Below are 22,453 nucleotides of genomic sequence, written 5' to 3'. Positions count from 1 at the left end.
GCATTGGAGGGGAAAAGATGAATTGGTGGGTGCTGCTGGGAAAACGGGCTCACTAAATAGAGTTAATAATACTGTATTCCTGCTCAAACTGTATGCAAGATGAAGGATTAAGACCCGTGACAGGTAAAAGTATGAAGCCAAATAGGCGAAAATGTAGGAGAATATTTTGCGACTAATAGGTGGGAAAAGATTCTTAAACAAGACCCCAAGACCACACTCCACAAGGCTAAAATTTGATGCATTAGGCTAAATGAAAATTAGGGATTTCTCCTCCATTGTAGCATAGCAAAGACCAAGCAAACAGGATGCATGAAGGATTGAGAGAAATATTTGCAGTGTTTTTCTAAAAAAAAAAAAAACTGACAAAAGATTAATATTTAGAACATAGAAGAAACTCAACTCCTTCAATTCATTCAGAAAAAAAATAATAAAATCCAGCAGAAAATAGGTAAATGATGTAAATAGATAATTCACAGAAGGAAAACAATCTCGATGGTTCTTAAGTATATGGAAAAATGGTTAACACTACCAATCAAAGAAATACAAATCGAAAGTACAACGTGATACTACTTTACTGATTTCAGATTGACATAAATTAGGACATCGGATAATACCAAATGTTAGCATATAAAATCGGAAACGGGTAGCTTCCTACCTTCGTGTGCCATTGGTGGGTGTGAATGGCAAAGCCATCTGGAGGGCAACATGACAGAGTGAAACCAAACACTGTGGACTTCATGACCCAGCGACTCGATTTCTTATGTTCTGTAAGGGACACGTCTAACACCCATTCCAGCATGGTCTGTGGTAGCAAGGAACTGCTGGCGACCTAACTGTCCGTTATTTGAGGAATTGATAAGTAGAATATGATAGATACACAAATCAAATACTATTATTAGTCATAATTAATGAACTCTTGTTGTATAGTGTCACATGGATAGATCTCTAAGACACTGAGAGAAAAACAAGGAAGAGAATGAGTTCTCACCACAATGCCGTTCATGTATGTTAAAAACAGATACAAACCATTTATCTTTCGAGGCTGGGAATAACCGGTGCATGAACTGGGACATACCTTAATAGAGAAGAGGGTGCATATGGCGGGTAGAAGAATGGGTGTGGAGAAGGAACGAGTGGAAAATAAAAACAAAAAAGAAAAGGGCCTTGCTGACTGACGAGCTGAACAGTACGAACTTAACTTGTCCCCATGGTCCAAAAAAATCGCCCCAATCCCCCTTCCATCTCGTCCCATTCTTAACAGAACCAAGTGCAAGGGACTCAGCGTGGCTGTCCAGAGCAGGGCTTTTCTTCACCAAGGACCTAGGTCCTCTTCCTTCCACCCACCTCGCCACGCCCTCGGTGCCCGAGCCCCGAGCTCTACTTCGACGGCACTTCTCAAACACAACCAAACACACCCAGGCTTCAACCCCAGACCGGCTTGCCTTTATTATTTCTCTTGGGAAAGCCTTATCGGTCGCTAAGATTCAGCTTAAGTGACTCTTCTCTGGGAGGCCTTTTCCGAATGCTGCCCTTGCCCAAAAGCCAGCCCCTCCAGGGCTGTATTCCCACAGCCCCCTCCCCCGTCAGCCGGGCACCCCGCGTCCTAACTGCTTATTTTGGGCACTCAGCGCTCCCCTCAGGGTTGGAGCTGTGCTAGGGGGGTCTCCGGGTTCGCAGCGTGGACGGTCCTGGGAATAACTGGACAGTTAAGTCAGCAGGTGCAGCCGCAGCCCAGCCAGCTCCCTCTCCTCTGCTTCCGCTCTCATTGGCTCAGCCTCCCCGCCCTCAGCCCCCGCCCCCAGTCCGCCTCAGCCGGCTGCGGGAGGCAAAAGGCTCTGCGCACGCGCCGTGGGGTGGGGCACCCTTGGTTGGGGGCGGACGGGGGTTTAGGAGGACGGCGAGGAGCGGGCGCAGAGGGGTGGCGGGGCCGCCGCGTCGTTGCGCGGCAGTTGCGTCCGGCCTCGTGCGCGCGGCGCCCGGGACGGGGCGGGGCCGAGGCGGGCAAGGTGGCGGGCCCCCGCCCCTGGCCCCGCCCCCGCAGCCCGCCCGCGAGCCTCGCCCCGCCCCCTCTCCGGGCCCGCCCCGCCCCCTCGCCGGGCCGTGCTCTTGCTCCCGCCGCCCCGCAGCCTCACGCTCGTCTCCAGCGGCCAAGAGCGGGAGAAAGTCCTGCTGGTAGGCGGCCGCGGGGTTGAGGGCGTCCGGCATCCTGGGGCCGCTCCGGCCCGGGCGGCGAGAGTGCCCGGCAGTCCATGCATCCGCCGCCGCCCGCCACCGCGATGGATTTCAGTCAGAACAGCCTGTTCGGTTACATGGAGGACCTGCAGGAGCTCACCATCATCGAGAGGCCGGTCCGCCGGAGCCTCAAGGTGCGCCCCGGGGAGAGGACCTGCCCTCACGGCGTCCGGCCGCCTGCCCCGCGCGGCCCCGCGCTGATCTCCTCCCCACCCCACCACCCTCCCCTCCTCCGGGCCGCCGGGACCCTCTCAGTCGGACCGGCCCCTCCTCCTCCAGCCCCTCTTGCCGTGTCGCCCTAAGCCGGTTCCCTCCCGGACCCTTCCTCAGAGCGGACCTGGTCCTCTCTAGTCTGGACCCCCATCCCCAAGGGACGGGTCCCTGCCCTAGCCCCGGACCGGCGCCAGCCCCGCGGCCCTTGCCCCTCCTGAGGCGTCCGAATGCCCCCGGCCCACCCCCAGGAACGGCCGAGCCCCAGCCCTCGGGGCAGCCCCAGCGTCCTCGGTCGCGGACCCCCTTCCTTCCGCCCCCCCCGCCCCCCCGCCACGGGAGCTGCCCCTCGAGGCCGCAGCCCACTTCTCCCCGGTCCTCTCCTGAGCTCCCCAACCTCTGGTCCGCTGACGCCGCCCGGGTTCTGGCCCCAGGCCCACCCCTCGTCCACACATTCCCGATTCCTCCCCCCACCTCTCCCGGAGACACCACCCCGCGTCCCGTCCCCTCACCCCCAGCCCACCAAGTCAGATCAAGCTCTAGTCCTTCTGCCCTCGAGGCAGCCCGGCCTCCCCTCGCTTCCCAGTCAGTACTCTTTCTCAGTGTCGTCCCTCGCGACCCTTTGCCGCCATCCTGAGTCACCGCGCATCCTTTCCTCCCAACCCCTCCAGGACTCTAGCTGGGACCCTGCTCCCCAACCCCCTTGAGGGAGTCAACCTTCAGCTTGCTCCCCCCCACCCCTACTGGCTCTCCCACCCCGCAGAGTCATCTTCCTCCCGGAGGCTCCAACCTTTAGCGCCAGCAAACCTAGTTTACGGACGGGACCCCTTTCCCCGGGCCATTGCTTAATTAGCTGCTTTAGCTCCTCTCCCTCCCACCTGCCGCAATATCTCAAATCTCTGGTTTTCTTCCAGCCCCAGAGTTTATTTCCTTCCCTCCCCCACTCCAGATCTTGTCCTTTTCATGCCTACTCGGCTGCAGTCTTCATCCATCCCCCTTTTAGCATTTCTTGGGGTGGAAAATGCTGGAGAAATAGCCTTGAGGTATTAGAGATAAAAAGTGTGTGTATTCGTTTTATAACATGCGTATGAAATGGATTTCAGCCAAGGTTCTGAAGCCACGATGTGATTTTCAAGCTGCAATCCAGGAGCTAGAAGGATAAAAACAGAAAAAAACAGTCCCCTCCCCAAACTCGACCACCCGATTAGAGACCTCCGTGATTGACGTCGCCTGGTATCCTCAGCTGCTTGATTAGTTTTCATTGTTAATGCTTAATTGTGAAACTTTTTCATTCGTTTATCCTCATAGAGGGTCACTGGGAGGTTGGGGGGCAAGATTAAACCAACGTTTGTGGTGCATAAATGTGTATTTTACCCTTGACAGACACCAGAAGAAATAGAAAGATTGACAGTCGATGAAGACCTCAGTGATATTGAAAGGGCTGTTTATCTGCTCAGGTATTTCCTAGTCTTTCTGTGAAATTGCTCTTTTTTTTCCCCTGTGGCAGCAGAGATGAATGCTTTCTAAAATGTATGTTGCCGTTATGTTCAGATTTACTTAGCCACTTGAACAGAGTACTTTTGTGTGCATAGTACTTAACTATATTATAAATTAGATTTGGCTGTGGACTTACGCATTTGAGAATTTAAATAAAATACCTAATTTATAGAATGTTGCTTGGAGGAGGAAGAGCAGATGGTTGGAGTTGAACCTCATCCTTTTTTTCTTTTCTGGCTTTGGTTTTTCTCACATAAGATTCAGTAAGTTTAGATGAGACTTGAGTATACAGCGATTAGTTTTAAGTTCATTGTAGAGTAGGAACGTTATATGGGATCTACTATACGGAAAAAAAATCCACAAATATGGTAGTTCATTTTGCTGTTCAGGATATCCTGTTTGTATCACTTTTGCTATGCAAGGTTTATGATTTTGCCTGAGGGGTTTTAGAAACTTAGTTGAGCCTACTGTCATTTAAATTTCAAACCATCTCACAGGCTCTACAGAATTGCTTAAGGCAAATGGTTACTGCAAATATTTACAAGATTTTTCTGAACTATTTAAAACATTGTCTTGTAGATTGAGCATCTTAAAAACTAATACAGTGAACATTAATGATGTTTTAATTAATTGATTAAAATCCTTTAGAAACAGAAATCTCCTACAGCATTTTGCGTATATTGAAAATTTTTCATTAGCTTACACAACGTATTTTTCCCTTTTGGCAAATTAGTCACTCCTTTTTTCCAGAATCAGGTTTTGAAAACTGATGTAATTTACCTCCTAGGATATTTGTTATCCTTGTTTCCTTAGCTCAGCGCCAGTTTCAGGTACTGGCAAGTTTCTTGTTCTCCTTTCTTGTTTACAGATCATGTTTCCAGTCCCATGTTATTCATTGAATGAGCCTGTGAAAAAAAATTCCCTCTCCAGGTCTTCAATTTTCTTAATTACTTTTTTAGCCTACTAAAAGTGGCATCATGAGTTTCTGTTGTAACTTTGGTCAGAATATCAGCATATTTACCATGTAGACCACTCCCTCTGATAATTGTATCATTTAGAAATGTTTCTGCATCTTCGACTTTATGTTGATGTTATTTTCCCCCCTCTTTGGGGTATCTGTGGTAGCATGCGCTCATCATTTCTACCTATTTACTTCAAAGAACACTTCTATTTATGTATGAATTCAACGGTATGTGTTTTGGGTGTTTACTTAGAGAATAATCCAACTTTTAACCCATTTTCATATTTTATTGTGTTATATTTGGAATACTTTATTCCTTAATAATTAACATGTTTATTATGGTGAACAATAGTTGTCAACATTTGCCTTTTCCCACAGTTCTTTTACTCAAAGTAGGTAGAAAATTGATGAAGGTGTGGATAAATGTGTTTTAATCTACAACAGTTAATGATTTGAAATAAACTCCTATTTATTCCTACTGAATTCTTTTCTTTAGTATAAACACTGGCTTAGAATTAGGAAATGGAGAGTCTTGCTCTATTTACTTGTGATAGAAGACACTGTATTCTAGATATCAGTGATAAGACTTCTTTTTTAGGAAAGTTTATTTGTTTTCTATTTTGCTTTTATTGTTTGTTAGCAAACCAGGTTGTCTGAGTTGTCTTTATTTCTCAGACTCAATGTAAGTTTCGCTCAGTTCTGGAATTTACAAAGCCCTTAAAGAGACAGATGGGCCCTCTCATTCTTAGACAAGAGAATTTTAAAAGAGATTCAGTATCTCCTTTAGTTTCTTGTGGCTCACCTACCTTGAAGGAGGTTTGCAAGGTGACTCACAAGGGGAACACTGGTTTGATTGTGTACGGGTTCTCCAACTGAGTTCTTCTTTTGTATCCCTACCATCTTACCACCTCCTGGGGGAATGTGGGATTTCACCTTAGTCCAGCTTTGGGAGGGATGATGCCAAGAATGCCTGAAAGGGTCTTTCTTCCCTGGGATTCAGGGGAGGGGACAGGATTGTTTCATAGAGATGTTCTGAACTTTGCCGCTGTTTAGGCCTTCTCATCTTCTCTCGTGTATTGAGCCTGCTATTGTAGATGTAATTTATTCCTTTTTTTCAGTTTGTACTTTGCTGAGTCCTTTTTTCCGTCTGTCAGTGATTTTCAGGTTTATTTTTGAGCACTTTACCTTTTCCTCTGCATTGAATATTATATAAACGTATAATATATAACATGTTATATATATTTTCTCTCTGCTTTTATGTGTCAGGTTTGTTTCTTTAGTTCTTTTATTTTGTGTATCGAAACTATTTTGGAGTATTATGTTAAATTAGAATTCAAAGTCAGATGTGTAAGCATCAGTAAGCAATGCTTTATATTAGTGGGGTTTCTGATAGCATTTAGATTGAATCCAGTATCTGAAAAAAGCATTACATATAGAGTACTGTCATCAATAAAAAACAAATTATACTGTTCATTGTCTTACCCTGAAATATGACACATCAGTTATTAATGACATTTTCACAATTAAGTTTAGAATATTACAGTCTTCAAAGATTTGACACAGATGAATTTGTGGTTTTGCATACGTACGATACTGATGTACCCATCTGTGGCATTTAGCACTGAAGCAAAACAACTTTCCTAATAGTCACAGCTTGTGTCTTAGTCAAAATCATATCATACTTTTTCCTGTTCTCTCTTCTTTGTGATTTTGCATATATTTTTGGAATGTACTTAAAACATGTGAATGATTTTATTATAGAAGAATCCTAAGTATGTATGCTGTGCTTTCATTAGGTAAATCTTTACTTGTCTATTTCTGATTGCCTACTAGATAAAGTGTAGACCCTGAAGCTTGGCATTCAGAAGACTCCATAGGTGACTCTATCTTAGCTGGTCAATGTGATGTCCCTCCAGTCCCTCACTTTTAAAAATGGCTTTATTGAGATATAATTCATAGTCCTTGTAGTTCACCCATTTAAACTGTATAGTTAAGTGGGTTGTAGTGTATTCACAGAATTGTGCAACCATCATTGCAATCATTTTTAGAACATTTTTGTCACCCCCAAAAGAAACCTTGTACTCTTAGCAGTTACTCCTCAATACCAACCCTCTCAGCTTTGGAAACCACTATTCTGCTTTCTGTATCTATGGATTTGCCTATTCTAGACATTCCTAAACATGGAATCATACAGTATATGGCCTTTTGTGACTGACTTCTTTCACTTAGCATAGTGTGTTCAAGGTTCACCCATGTTGTAGCAGGTATCAGTAGTTTGTTCCTTTTTATTGCAGTGTAGTATTCTACTGTATGGATATAGCACTTTTGTTTAGCCATTCATCAATTGATGGATATTGGGTTGTTTCCACTTAATTCTTCACTTTTTGATTCAGTCAACTGGTGAGAGTGGAATTCTGTGGGCTTTCCAGAGAGTAGCCTATTAGCGACGAGCTTTCAGCTTGCAGTTGCGAGGGAGTAGAGAGAGTATTGGTTAATCGGCCACATCTTGTCACATCTCAAACACCTTTGTTTGAGAGAGATACATACCATCTCTTTTCCAAGTGTGCTCTGTGATGATCTTGCTTCATTCTTGCTGGCCTTTTCACTGTTACTCAGTTTCATTGTGTTCATCCTTAACTTTTGCTTTTCCTCATCCTGCAGTACTCTTTCAATGTATCCCCATCCAACATACACCATCTCTAGGATCCAGCTGTAATCTTACGTCTTTCATAAAGTCTTCCCTAACTGCTTAAACCACATGGATCCCAGGCCTCTTTGAGCTCCCTTATCACTTAGTGGCGCTTTCTTCAATTGGCCATTAATCATTGATTTATATTCCTTAACTGTGTTTGCATGTTTTCTTCAGTAGATTGTACGGTCCTGGAAGACAAGCTTTTAGAGGACAAGGGCAAGCTTTCTTGTTGTTGTTCTTTCTTGTTCTTTGCTGTGATATAAATATATACCTCTTAATGGAATAAAGAGTATTTAAGATGACCATACTGCCAGATGAATTAAGCAACTTCTGATATTTTTGATTTTAGGTATTATGGGTCATATCTTGTTCTATAATTTATTATCTATGTGACAATGGTCAAGTTAGTTATGGTTTTCGAGCCCTGCCTTTCATTTGTAAAGTGGAAATCATCATTCCCTTTTCCAGTGTGGTTGAAGCACCTGGCACATAATAGGCATCCCATTACTGTTAATTCCCTTCTGTCTCCTTTTCCCTTTCCCTACTTCCTTGCTACTTAGGTGCTCAAGTTACATTTAAAACTTTAAAAGAGGATAATGGTATTAATTTTGCCTTCCAATAACTTAATAAAAAGACAAAGTATACCAACTGAAGTTTGTGATAGAGATCCATTAACTTCATTTGCCAATGGTATTTATCAGAAATTAGAATCTTCACAAATCATAATTAAGCATTTTTAACTGAGTAATAGTAAGGTCAGCCTGTTGATTTATATTTTCTTACCAAATGACCCTAAGTAATATTTGCTATTATGCATTAAATGTGTTGATTGGTTAATGTACTGAGCCTAGCTTTTATGTTGCTTACTTTTAAAGTCATTTGTGACTTTAAAAATATTTTTCACTTTGTGCTGTGAGTTTTAAAGCATTTTGCACTTTGCTTTCCCGGGACAGTCAGATAAAGAGCTTTGCTTTTTTTTTTTTTTCTTTTTTCTTTTTTAAAGACAGGGTCTCACTCTGTTTCCCAGGCTGTAGTGCAGTGGCTATTCACAGGCACAGTCACAGTGCTCTAACTCCTGGGCTAAAATGATCCTCCCACCTCAGCTTTCTGAATAGCTGAGACTACAGAAGGCACACACTGCCTCCACAGCCACTGCCCCTGATCATAAAGTGCATCTTTAATTGGAACTTTTTTTTTTTAATTTCTCTTCCTGTTTTTTAAAGAGTAAGTGCTCCCCCTAGTGATATGAAAGAGTGAGATTTCTGCAGTCAAATCAGTGGAAATAAACAAGTGTTGTACCATGTGAAAACTCTGGTGTACTTCTTGGGTTCAAGACTAGGATAGGGTAGCAATGAGACAGTAAGGAAGAACTCCAGTGATTAAAGCTTTGCTACCCACCTAGCTTTTGGTTGTTTTATCTTTTAAAATACCTATCTTATTTGCTATCCCAAAGTGGAAAGTTGTGTGAAAAACTCCTTTGAATGCCCTCCTTTTTAAGACCCGTGTCCCCACATTTACTTTCATTATTGTCTTGATTTCTGTTTTTGATGCTTGCTGCCTTTCAGTATTGTTTTAGTGAGGCATGGGGTGTGTGTGTGTGTGTGTGTGTGTGAGAGAGAGAGAGAGGGAGAGAGAGAAATCACATTTGCATTGTGAGTGCATGTGTGTATGTGTATATAGGTGGTCTTGAGGGACCAATATTGCTTGCTCAGTTTTCTTAAGTGATAACACAGGAGAGGACTTTTGCATTCTTCACAATTAAGATAGATAGTTGGTTAGTTAATAGAAACAATTGACTAGAATCATAAAATCATAAATGATACATATTTTCAACATTACATTTTCATGTAAACTATAAATATATTTTCATTTGCCAATCTTTTGATGTAAAGTCACGATCTTTTCTTTGAGTATGGGTCTGCTGATTAGTTTGAAATTCTCCTTTCATAAATCACCGCATAATGCATTTACAATATCAAGTTCAGTTTTCTTTAAAGTTGAACAAGAATTTAAATTTGCTTATGAAGCAGTCTGAAAGCATGGTTCTAGGTTTTTATGATTTTCTACTTGTGTTTTAAAAGTTTTGTTCTTCCATACTTTAATAGCAATTTTCTTTGACAACTTATGTTTATTGAATTTAGTTTTTCTAAAACTTTTAACTTAATTTGATAGAAACAAATATATGTATTCATATATTTAGGTAATATTTAATTAAATTATGTAATTGCAACAGCAAGTGAAATTTGAGATAGATAAACTGGTTTGGGAACATACTTAGCTGACTCTTAATTACAACTCAACTGGTGAGAGTGGAATTCTGTGGGCTTTCCAGAGAGTAGCCTATTAGCGACGAGCTTTCAGCTTGCAGTTGCAAGGGAGTAGAGAGAGTATTGCTTAATCAGGTCTTTCAACATCTTGTCACATCTCAAACACCTTTGTTTGAGAGAGATACATACCATCTCCTTTCCAAGTGCGCTCTGTGATGATCTTGCTTCATTCTTGATATTCCTCTCCTGTCTCTCTGTTGAGTTCGTTCCCATGGTCTGGTTTGTTCTTTGTTTGCCTTTATACATTTAAGAAAGTAATGAATTTGGAATATCAGTTAAAGAAGTACTTTCATAAGCTTATATTTTATTTTTTAACACGATCTTTGAATATATGCAGAAATGTGCACAAATCATAGTACAACTTGTTGAATTTTCACAAGTGAACACACCCATGTACCCAGTATCCAGATTAAAGCATAGAACATTATCACGTTAGCTTAGTAGCTTCCTTTGTATTCCTGCCCCAGTGCCCCGTTCTTCCTGCAAAGGGTAGCTACTCTACTGACTTCTAACACTATACATTGATTTACCTGATTTTGAACTTTATATAGTAGGAAGCACTCTATGTACCTTTTGTATATAGCTGCTTTTGCTCAATATTTTAAAAAAGAGATTTATCCATATTGTTGCATGGAGCAACAGATTGTTCATTCTCATTGCTGTATACTATTCCATTATGTGAATATACCACAATTTATTCATTCCACTGCTGATGGACATTTGGCTTAGTTTTCAGTGTGGGGCTTTATGAATAATGCTGTTATAGTCATTCATGTACAAGCTTCTTGGTGAATACATGTGTGCATTTCTTTTAGGTATCATTATAGAAGCAGAATTGTTGGTCACAGCATATGCCTATGTCCAGCTTAAAAGATCTTGCTAAACAGTTTTCCAATGTGCTTTGACCAGTTTGTACTTCTGCCAGCAATGTTTGAGTGGTGCCAGCCTATATTTTTTAGCAAACAAAAGCGACAAACTTCTAGTACATAATTTCTAGCATATCAATAATGAACTTCCTAGTTAATAGCCTTTAGATGTTTCGTTTCTCTGTGCGTGACTTACACCATCTAACTTTTTTTCTTTCCCTACAAGAAGGGGAGTTCTATAAGGTTTTACTTGGCTTCACTGTTGGTTAGAAGACTCTCAGTTATTAGATTGTCTCTTAGGAGATGGGGCATGTTGTGTGATTAGTTTTTCTTAGAAAAAGAGAAACAAAGTGGATATTGGAGTCTACCTGTTTCTGGGAGTACTATTCTCAGTCCCTGTGCTTTTAATGATTCTAAGAGGTCCTCATTAAAAAAATTGGCCACGTTGTCATCCTCTGTAAAGATGATGTACAAATGACTTGCCTTTCTACATGGAAATTGCAGGCATCTTCATTTGTATTTTTTAGGACAGAGGGATCACTGTTTAATATATTAAGAGCAGTATATAATGGATTCCAGCTGTATACCTTCCATTATTGCTAAGGCCAAATTACTGAAGTCTTTGGCAAACCTTGAATTCCCTGTTTTGGAAAAGTACTAGGTCTCTGAATATAAAGGGTTTGGAGATTGTTTGCCATCTCTGTTTCCTTGTCTTTTGTTATGAGAACAACCATGGGAGGCATCTGTGTCTTTTTTCCTACTTACCGAAGATTCAGATAGGTTTCTCTGTGACATCTGTAGAAAGCAGAATGCTCTTGTGGGATCTGTAGGAAAAGCTTAAAAATAAAAAGTGAAATATTTTCATCAATGTAAAAGTGACCCATATAATGTCATTGAAAAGACCTCTGAAAGCACAATAACATAATGTGATGTGAGAGAATTCAGCAAACTTTTCGTCTTGTAAGCATAGTGTTTTATTACTTTAAAAATGCCTATAAAATTCTGTAATATAAAATAATTTCATATGGAATAATAAAATATATTAGAATTAATCTATAAAATAAATAAGATAATATATAAAGCAATATAAAATAAATGAGTATACATATTTGAATAAAGAGTGTGTCAAGTTATGTAACTACAATGTACTCATATTATAACATGTATATTGTAAATGTATATGCATGTGTGTGTATATGTTTATTTTCATGAGCAATTAATTCATCCCAACGCTCCCTCTTGGGAAGTAGCTAAGTGAGACACAGGGACACAAGGAGATTGAGTTCTGTCGTAAATTATAACTAATTAGTTCCCAGTAAAAAGTGGGAGTTGTACTGCTTGGTTCCCAGTCTTGTAATGTTGAATTGTGCAGTAGTTTCTTAGTATTGACATTAAGAATTAAAGGGTTCACCATACCAAGTGGTAAAAATTCATAGCTTTCTTTATTTTTTTGAGACAGGGTCTTGCTCTGTTGCCCAGGCTGGAGTGCAGTGGTGTGATCATAGCTCACAATAACCTTGAACTTCTGGGCTCAAGTGTTCCTCCTGCCTCAACCTCCTGAGTAGCTGAGACTACAGGCACAAGCCACCATGCCTAGCTAATTAAATTTTTTTTGTAGAGTTAGGGGGTCTTGCTGTATTGCCCAGTCTTGTCTTGAACTCCTGGCCTCAAGTGATCCACCTGCCTCAGCCCCCCAAGGTGCTGGGATTATAGGTATGAGTCACTAGGCCTGTCTTCCTTCTTAAAATTAAGATTGCATGAAGGGAATTAAAGCACTGAATAAGGTCCAATGATCTTTTAAATCAGTACATCTTTCAGTTTGATATTTTGGGTATTATAGTGTGTTTCATTGACTATGTTGGCTATCAAATGTGGAAAGCATAGAGAAAGTGTTTAGGCTTAGTTCTTCATTGTCATCACTTTTGGCTTATCCTTATGCTGGTATAATATTGGTATATGGTAATCATGTTAGTAATAATTGCAAAATCTATTATACCCTTAGAATGTAATTTTCCCTCCAATCAGAAATGTTAATAATGGAAAAGATTTGTAATGCAACTAATAGTTGCTTTACAGTAAATCTTATGAATTTAGGTTAAAACATAAAATACCTGAGTACTTATGTGCTAGGCATCTCCTGGGGAATGAAAGTCATTATACTAGCAGATACTTGTATTCAAGAAGATAGTTTAAGGAAGCAAATGCATTTTTCTTAAATTTCAGTAGAATAGAGGTTATCCCCAATTAACAGGTACTGGGAGTCAGTGTGTTGTATTGGAAATAGTTTAAGACAGACCCAGATTTATTCTTGGAGGCTGAGGCTTGCTCATTTACTTACTGAGAGACCTTGGGTAAGTTGCTTATCTTCTGTGAGCCCAAGTCCCCTGATCTAAAATGGGAATAAATAGGCTGGGCATAGTGGCTTTCACGCCTGTAATCCCAGCAGTTTGAGAGGTCAAGGCAGGAGGATTAGTTGAGCCCAGGAATTCAAGACTAGCCTGGGCAATATAGCGAGACCTTGTCTCTACAAAAAAATTTAAAAAATTATCCAGGAATGGTGGCTTGTGCCTGTTTTTTGGCTACCTGGGAGGCTGAGGTGGGAGGATCACTTGCGCTCAGGAGTTTGAGGCTGCAGTAAGCCACGAGTGTGCCACTGAACTCCAACCTGGGCAACAGGGTGAGACCCTGTCCCAAAACAAACAAAAAATAAAATGAGAATAATAATACCTTCATTGCAGGATTGTTGAGAAGATTAGAGGAAATGTATGTATAGGGCACAGTGCTTGATACAGAGTAGTGTTCAGTAAAGGATAGTTGTTGCTGCCCTTTTAAATCATCTGTTTGGGATTAGGAACATATTTTACTTTGGATATATAGGAAACATCCCATTTAGAAACTTCTTGTGTTACAAAGTTTCCTCTCTAGGTTAGTTTTCTAGATTGGGCACCAAATTCCCCCATCTCCATTTTTGGAAAATAACTTTATTGAAGTATAATTTAAATAAACTAAGTTTATAGTTTGAGTTTTGACAAATGGGTACACCTGTGTAACTAGCACAAAATATAGAACATTTTCATCACCCCCACAAAAGCCACTGGTATCTCTTTGCAGTTAACTCCACACCCTAACCCTAAGCAACCATTAATCTGCTTTTTGTCACTGTGGAATAATTTTGCCTGTTCTGGAATCTAGACATAGTTTTTTATATCTGTTGGATAAATGCCTAAGAATGTTTGTTGGGTCATATACTGACTATATATTTTTTTCACTTTTTGAAGCTTTTTGAGGTAGAATTCACATCGAATAAATCACACATATTTAAACTGTGTAATTTAATGAATTTTGACATATGTATACACAATTCAGATATTGAACATATCCATCACTCCCAAAAGCTACTTGTGTCCTTAGATTATCTCCCTCTCCCTCCCGTGAGCCCCTTCCATTCCAGGCAACCACTGATCTGCTTTCCATTACTATAAATTAGTTTCCAGTTTCTAGAATTTTATAGAAATGGATCATACAGTCTACTCTTTTGTCTGGCTTATTTCAATCTAATTATTTTGTAGTTTATCCTTGATGTTGCCTATATTGTTAATTTACTGCTTTTTGTTATTGATAATGATTCTGTTTAATGGGTATAACACATCTTGTTTATCCATTCATCAGTTGATGGACATTTGGGTAATTTTCAGTTTTCAGCTATCACAAACTTAGTGACTATACACATTCATTTATAAATCTTTATGTAGACATGTGCTTTCTTCCTCTCTGGTAAACATCGAATTGCTGGACCATATAGTAAATGTATGTTTATACCTTTAAGAAACTGCTAAACTGTTTCTAAGGTGATGGTACCATTTTACATTTCCACCAGCAGTATATGAGCGTTTAAGTTGCTCCTTATACTCTATAACACTTGATACGATCAGTCTTTTTAATTTTAAGTCATTCTAGTGGTGTGTAGTGTTATTTCATTGTGTTTATAATTTGTTCTATTGATTACAGAGAGAGAGAACTGAAGTCTCCAACTGTAATTGCAGGTTTGTCTATTCCTCCTTTAAAATATATAATTTTTTTACTAGTAGTTTAGTATTTTGCAACTGTGTGGCAAAATGCCCATAAAATTAGGATTATTATGTTTTCTTGAATTGACCCCTTTATCATTATGTAATGTTTATTCTTTGAAATATACTTTGTTAGACTGGGCGCGGTGGCTCACACCTGTAATCTCAGGACTTTGGGAGGCCGAGGTAGGCAGATCACAAGGCAGGAGTTTGAGACCAGCCTGGCCAACATGGTGAAACCGTGTCTCTACTAAAAATACAAAAATTACCTGGGTGTGTTGGTGGGTGCCTGTAATCCCAGCTGCTCGGGAAGCTGAGGCAAGAGAATTGCCCGGGAGGCGGAGGTTGCAGTGAGCCAAGATTGCGCCACCGTACTCCAGCCTGGATGACAAAGCAAGACTATGTCTTGGAAAAAAAAAAGAAAAAAAAAAGAAATGTACGTTGTTTTGAAATCTACTTTAATATTCACATATTCATTCCAACTTTCTTTTGGTTAGTGTTTACAAAGTATATCTTCTTCTGTCCTTTAATTAATTTTTTAAGTTTCAGAATAATTTTAAATTTTCACAAACATTGCAAAGTTAGTATAGAAAGTTCCTATATACCTTCCACCAGTGTCCCCTAATGCTAACATGTTATTAATACATAATCATGGTACATCTTTCAAAAATTCAGAAATTAACATTGATACATCACTCTAAACTAAACTTATTTGGATTTCACTAGTTTTTTCACTTTTTTTTTTTTTTCTGTTTCAAGATCAACTCCAGGAAACTGCATTGTATTTAGTTGTCATGTCTCCTTAGTCTTCTCTTGGCTGTGACACTTTCTTAACTTTTCCTTATTTTTCATGATCTTGATAGTTTTGAAGAGTACTGGTCAGGTATTTCATAGACTGTCCCTCAAGTTGGGTTTGTGTGATGTTATTTCTCATCATTAGATTGGGGTTATGTGCTTTTAGGAAGAGTACCATGGTAGCGAAATGCCTTTCTTATCTCATCATATCAGGGGGTTCATGCTGTCACCATGGATTTATCATTAGTTATGTTAATTTAGGTCATTCAGTTAAGGAAATACCTGCCAGGTTTCTCCACTGTGGGAGTGGTAAGAGATGACTTCCAGCCTTTCCTCATCTTAGGAGAAAGCATTCTATCTCTTACCATTAACTATAATGTGGTTGTACTTTTTTATAGATACCATTAGGTTAAGTTTCCTCTATTCCTAATTTGCTAAATTTTATCATGACTGGGTATTGAATCTTGTAGAATTTTTTTTCTGTATCTATTGATATGGTATATGGCTTTTCTTATTTTGTCTTTTAATACAGTGAAGTACGTTGATTAATTTTTGAATGATGAACCAACCTCTCATTCTTGGAATAATCCTACTTGTTCATTATGTATTAGTCTTTTTATATGTTTCTAGACCCTATTTGCTAATATTTTGTGGAGGATTTTGTCGTTTATATTAATGAGAGGATTAATCTTCAGTTTTCTTATAATGTCTTATTTTGATTGTATTTTATGAAGATGACCCTACAATCAAAATGCCTTTTATTCTGTTACACTTCTTAGTTTCTTCATTATTACTACATAAATAGCATATGGACCTAGTCTTTGGACAACATATTGAAATCTTGACACGGATATATATATCTTGCCTAAAATATATATATGTGTGTATACACACACACACACATATATAGAGAAACATTTACATCTTGATATAGTACCTAAATTATTTGCTGTTGAATTACATATGTTGTAATTAATAATTATATTTCCTTAGACATTTGTGTAGTTGAAATTTGCTAAGAGAGTAGATCTTAAGTATTCTCACCACAAAAAGTCAGTATGTGAGGTGATGGACATGTTGATTAGCTTTACTGTAGTAATCATTTTACAATGTATACATATAGCAAGACATCATAATCACTTTGTAGCCTGTAAATACATAGTTTATTTTTTCTCAATTTACAATTAAAAAGGGTTAAAAAATCCCATAACATTGTATATCTTGAATATGCAGCATTTTTGTCAGTTCTGCCTCAATAAAACTCAAATTATTTTAGAATAACTAGAGGACTGATAATTCGTATATTGTTGAATGAGAAGTGTGTCTAAAACAATTACCATAAGAGAGATCAGGGAGAAAATTGACTTTTTTTCTCTTAGAGAAGAAAATATACATATGTAAAATTTATTTAAATGAATAGTTATTTAGGAACCCATGAGAGAGATGATAGGATCAATAGTTTTTAAAAATTAGCTCTTGCTTTGTGGAGATGACATTTTGACCCTGATAGTAACTAGCTGGTTGACCTAAGTTCCATAATCTCTGTAGATATTGGTTTCTTCATTGTCACAATGTGAAGGAGATGTATTTTATTTCCAAGACCCCCTTTTAGTTTGAACATTTCATTGTATTCTATCTTATCCTGTCCTTATTATTAGAGAAAAGAAATAATTATTTCACGTAGCTTTTACAGATTGATTTTGGATTGACTGATGAGTTTTTAAATATTATAATTGATTTGTTTGTATTACATTTCTTCTGATTCAGTGCCCCATTTACAGTGATAATCAGTCAAATGAACAGACAGGAGCCACTGTGTATTATTTGGGACTTTCTTTCTGGGTCAGATTATACACTCCGGATTTCAGTCATCATTTCCATGGCATGATTTCCAAATGTGGCTGTAGCTTGGCCTTTCCTTCTCAACTTTGGATCATTTCTGTTTGCTGGGCACCTCCACCAGGGTGTCTCCACCAGAATGTCTTGCTGGCTTTTCAAACTCAATGTGCTCGAAACTGCATTCATCACTTTTTATCTAAATATGCCTCTGCTTGTTACTGAAGCCTGACCATCTTTCTGTATCATACTGGAGGGAAACCTGGGAGTAATTTTATACTGTTTTTCTCTCAGTACTCTTGACAGTCTTTATTGTCTGACACATTCTGTGCTAGGCATAAAGCATTATTAGATTGTGTTGGAGAATCCAGAACCAGTGCCTGGCACCCAGCAGTTCCTGAATGATTGAACATGTCACTTCACCTATTTAGGTTAGGTAACTGGGTCTCTTCTCCTTCCTGTGATACTTGTCACCCCTTCTTCCTGTAGGTGCCAGGGATTTGGCCTGCTTTCCTCTTTTTTTTTTTTTTTTTTCTGGAGACAGGGTCTTGCTATATTGCCCAGCTGGTCTCAAACTCCTGGCCTCAAGCAATCCTCCTGACTTAGCCTCTCTAGTAGTACAGGAGTGTGCCACCACACCTGGTTTGTTTGTTTGTTTATTTATTTATTTTTAATAGCTGTCGGTTACTATTCTGTTTTCTGAGTTTGTCTTACTGGCTGGGTTGGCAGTATGTTATCTTAGCTAGCCCTTTTCCCCTGCTATGTCTTAACATATCTATATATTTTTAAAAAGTATTTTAGGCTGGGCATGGTGGCTCATGCCTGTAATCCTGGCACTCTGGGAGGCTGAGGTGGGTGGATCACTTGAGGTCAGGAGTTCGAGACCAGCCTGGCCAATGTAGTGAAACCCTGTCTTTACTAAAAAATTAGCCAGGCGTGGTGGTGTGTGCCTGTAGCCCCAGCTACTCAGGAGCCTGAGGCAGGAGAATTGCTTGACCCCGGGAGGCAGAGGTTGCAGTAAGCCAAGATTGTGTCACTGCACTTAAGCCTGGGCGATGCAGGGTGACTCTGTCTCAAAAAAAAAAAAAAAATAATAAAATAAAAAGCATTTTAAAGGAATTTTTACTGCTATTTGTTAATGAGGCAATAGAAAGGCTGGTTAAAAAAATTAACAGGAGGGAACTTACAATGTTCCCAGAACTCTTCCAAGTTTATGTAGTTATTCCTGAACTAATGTTTTGCATACTTTTCAATATTCCTGCTATAGCTCATATATTTAGGACAGACTTTGATAATATTCCCTTTTACTCTATGCAAAATACTGTAGAGCAGTGATTTCCAACTTTTTTTTTTTTTTTACGATGACCTAATCATGTAAGGAATACATTTCAAATTGTGACCCTACATATATAGACACGTTTGTGTGCGTGTGTATTAATATATATAACTGAAACTAAAATTTAACAATTTTTCTTCCATGTATAATGCAGTAAAACATATCAAAGTTAATATCAAATGTAATCTTTATATTGCGCTATAATATGGAACAAATCCAAGATAAACAATACAAAAAACCAAGGATTTATTAATGCCACAGGTGTACTTGCACCTTAATTAGTTCTTTTCACTCCAGAACAATTGGGAGTCATACACATCTTGTTATACTGTTGTGAAATATGCTGTGGGGTGTGAGAAGAAAGGGAAGGTTGAAATAATTCTAAACTGTATCGTGAGGAATCAGAGGGCTGTTTGTACCCTCGTTGGTATAAAGAGGGAGGGGAAAAATAAGCTCATCTGTTTTTTTCAGGCAAATTTTGAGCCTTTATTTATTTTTTCTTTTATTTTAAGTTGACATGTAATAATTGTATGTATTTATGGGATACAGAGCATATTTCAATACATGTATGCAGTGTGTAATGATCAAATCAGAATAGTTAGCATTCATCACCTTGAACATTTATCATTCCTTTGTGTTGTGAACGTTCAGAATTCTCTCTTCTAGCTTTTTGAAAATATACACTAAATTGTTGTTAATCATATTCACCTTACAGTGGTACAGAACAGCAGAACTTATTCCTCCTATCTTGCTGTATAAATTGTTGAAGAGCCACTCAAAAGGCAATATTCTCTATATCATTGGTGATAAAGGTTTAATCTAAAGAGGAGTTTATCTCTTCGCAAGGAACATGAAACTTTTGTATACTGTTTTGACATGGCATTGATAGTAAACGATACATAGTGGACTTTATTAGTAAAATATTGTAACATAAATATTAAATCATGAACATAACTCTTACGAAATTATCAACTTAGAAGTCCTTTCAGGCTGGCATTTAAGCCAGTTCTTATGATGTGACTATGATCTGAGATGGTATGATGGCTATAGGCTATGGACTGAGAAATCATAGGTTGGAATACTGCCTCTAATCTTTACTAGTCACATGACTTTGGGTGAATCCCATATTTTTTTCTGAGCATCAGTAAGGATAGAAATATACTGCTCATATATTGTGATGATTAATGTGATTATGTATGTAAAGTACCTTGTATAGCACATAGTAGGCCCTTAAATGTTAACTTTTCTGTTACTCTTTCTTTGGTCCTACTAAAAAATATTATTTGTTTCTCTATGGTCTTAAGCATGAAGACTATAATCAGGTTTGAATGGTTTTCTACATAAACCTTTTAAGGCAATGTTTTAAAGATTTAACATTATTAAGAATTTCATTTTACTGGACTAACATATGGAAATATGCTATATTTGAAAAATTACTGGTGTTAGGGCTTGGTATTCAATATCTTCTGCTTAAGTTTCTTGTGTCCCTCTATCAGTCATCTTTGCCTTACAAGAAGGTTTTGTCTTTCTTGGAAGGTTAATTCTCTAAGGTAATCATTTAATTTATTTTGTTCTATTCATTAAAACAAACTGTTTAATAATTTAATTTGAGTAAGGAAACAATTAACTATCAACTATGTAAAGTTTAGTTTTTATTGTGAACTCAAAGCAAGGCTTTTGTGGCATCTGCTTTATTGTTATAAATTCAAGCACAGTATCAGCAGCTTGTGAGTTATATTTTGGATTTTAAGTGAGAGCTGCTAGGAGTAGGATCACTGGCTCTCTATAACTACAAACATTTTATATCCTACACATAGTTGAACAGTAGCAAAGCTGGAGTTCTCAGATATAGTACTGACCGATTATGTCACATCATCATTTTTGGATAGCATCTGCTCATCTCCTCTCTCTTGTCTAAGTGGTTTAGGATTAAACAGATTATGAGGGTGTCCAGGCTAGGAAAAGAGGACTTTGTTCTATGTAGTCAAAATTTTTAGTGTGTGAATCTATCTTCCTTATTAGATTTTAAGTTCTTAGAGGTAGGAGCAAGGTACAAGAATAGAGGAAGATAATATTGTTAGTACCTGGATTTATTCTAACATGTGGCTTATTCTTTGTGGAGAAGGGCAAGGATTTCATAAACTAGCACAGGTAGCCTCATTTTGAGAGATCAAAGATGTTTCTGAAAATGCTTTAGGCAATATCATAAACTAAGAATTTCTGGTTCCTTTCTTAATTGCAACAAATTGGTTATCATTTTGTGTTTTTGTCTAGCATCATTGATCATTGAGGACAAGCTTTTTTTTTTTTAACCATATGTTTTTTTAAAGCATTAAGCAGCATAGTTACACAGTTTTCTCTAGCAGTGCTGCATAGCTTAGGAGCAGGAGTGGGATAGGAAAAGCTGATAGATGTGTTTGGTATTGTCTGGATGCACAGTTTGGACAGGAGTCAGTGTAGTATAGTGGTTGGTATGAGTTTTGGAGTAGTACAGGCTGCATAACTTTAGGCAAGTACCTTAATTTTTCTAAGCTCTAATTTCCCCATCTACAACATGGGATAATAATAGTATCTACCTACCTTATAAAATTAGTATGAGAATTAAATAAGATGAGTACAAGTAAGGTGCTTATTTATTAGCGCAATGCCTGGCTTATAGTATATTAGATACTATTTTTATTTTGTTGTGATTAGAAGGAGGTTATTAAAGTAAGGTTATTGGCGAGAATCTAATTGAAATAATAGGGAGGTTCAGGCTGGCAAGGAGGAAAGTGAAACTAGGAAGAATGTTAGGTACTGGAGAATAAGAAGGTTAATAGGTTAGAAATGTGATAAGGGTGAAACATAGGCTTAGCAATAGAAAAGTAGAAAAATAAGAGTTAATGGCCAATAAGTGAGATCACAGTTTGAGATTCTAGAGATGGAATATTTCCAGATAATAAGATCCAGCCTTTGACAAAAGGAGTGGGTTGCTGATATGAAGTGGAGATGAATTCATTTTAACAAATATTTATGAAGCCCTTACTGTGTGCTGCTTTGCTAGGCATTGGGGAATGTCACATTTGGGTAACACATCCTTGGATTACAGGAAATCAGAAACCAGCTATTGGTCACTCACCTGAATGATAAAGTTTACCATGACAATGGCAGAAGCTGGGACAACAAGAAAGACTATAAAACTTTTATTGTAGCAAAGAATACTTCAGTGGATTGACTTGTTTTTCATTGGCGTAAGATTTACTATAAATGGCTCTTTAAAATAGGTGCATCTCCCAGTAGGGATAAAATAATTAGTAACGTTAATTTAGAGTTTAAAAGATAGGTGTCCTAAATTCATTTATTTAGTCTTGTTTTTTTCAGCTTTCCTTTTTAGCCACTAGTGTACAGATTAGATGATTAACCCAATTCTTTTTAGTTTTAGAGGAATGGTTTGTTGAGTGGGCTTGTGTTCATTTTGTTTCTGAGTTAAGTATCCTAGAAAAGGAGCATGTCCCAAAGAATAGCACAATTGGGGCAAAAAGGAGCAGCTCAAGTTGTAACCATGATGATTGTTTCCTGTGACGGCTTTTCAATAGGAAGTTGTAGATTTTAAAATCTGGGAAGCTGGGAAGCTTACTTTGAAACAAAAAGAATA

General features: G+C 38.6%; 1 protein-coding gene across 5 annotated transcripts in view; it reads left to right on the top strand.

Moving 5' to 3' along the window:
• Positions 1 to 2,059: 2,059 nt before the first annotated feature.
• Positions 2,060 to 22,453, top strand: part of PPP4R4 (protein phosphatase 4 regulatory subunit 4) — a 119,733-nt gene continuing 99,339 nt past the window's right edge. For 2 of the 5 annotated variants that reach the window (XM_032180046.2, XM_058429716.1), the window contains exons 1-2: positions 2,060 to 2,366; positions 3,826 to 3,899. In XM_032180046.2, the coding sequence (XP_032035937.1) occupies positions 2,250 to 2,366; positions 3,826 to 3,899 (191 nt within the window). In that variant the 5' untranslated portion in view covers positions 2,060 to 2,249. Of the gene's footprint in view, positions 2,367 to 3,388; positions 3,486 to 3,825; positions 3,900 to 22,453 lie in introns of those variants that run through there. The other 3 variants (XM_032180045.2, XM_032180044.2, XM_058429715.1) reach the window with 3 other exon arrangements.

Source organism: Hylobates moloch, unplaced genomic scaffold, assembly GCF_009828535.3.
Source record: "Hylobates moloch isolate HMO894 unplaced genomic scaffold, HMol_V3 SCAFFOLD_16, whole genome shotgun sequence".
In the NCBI taxonomy this organism is placed as follows: Eukaryota; Metazoa; Chordata; class Mammalia; order Primates; family Hylobatidae; genus Hylobates; species Hylobates moloch.
The sequence above is the reverse complement of the archived record's forward strand: the minus strand, read 5'-3'. Positions and strand labels throughout refer to the sequence as shown.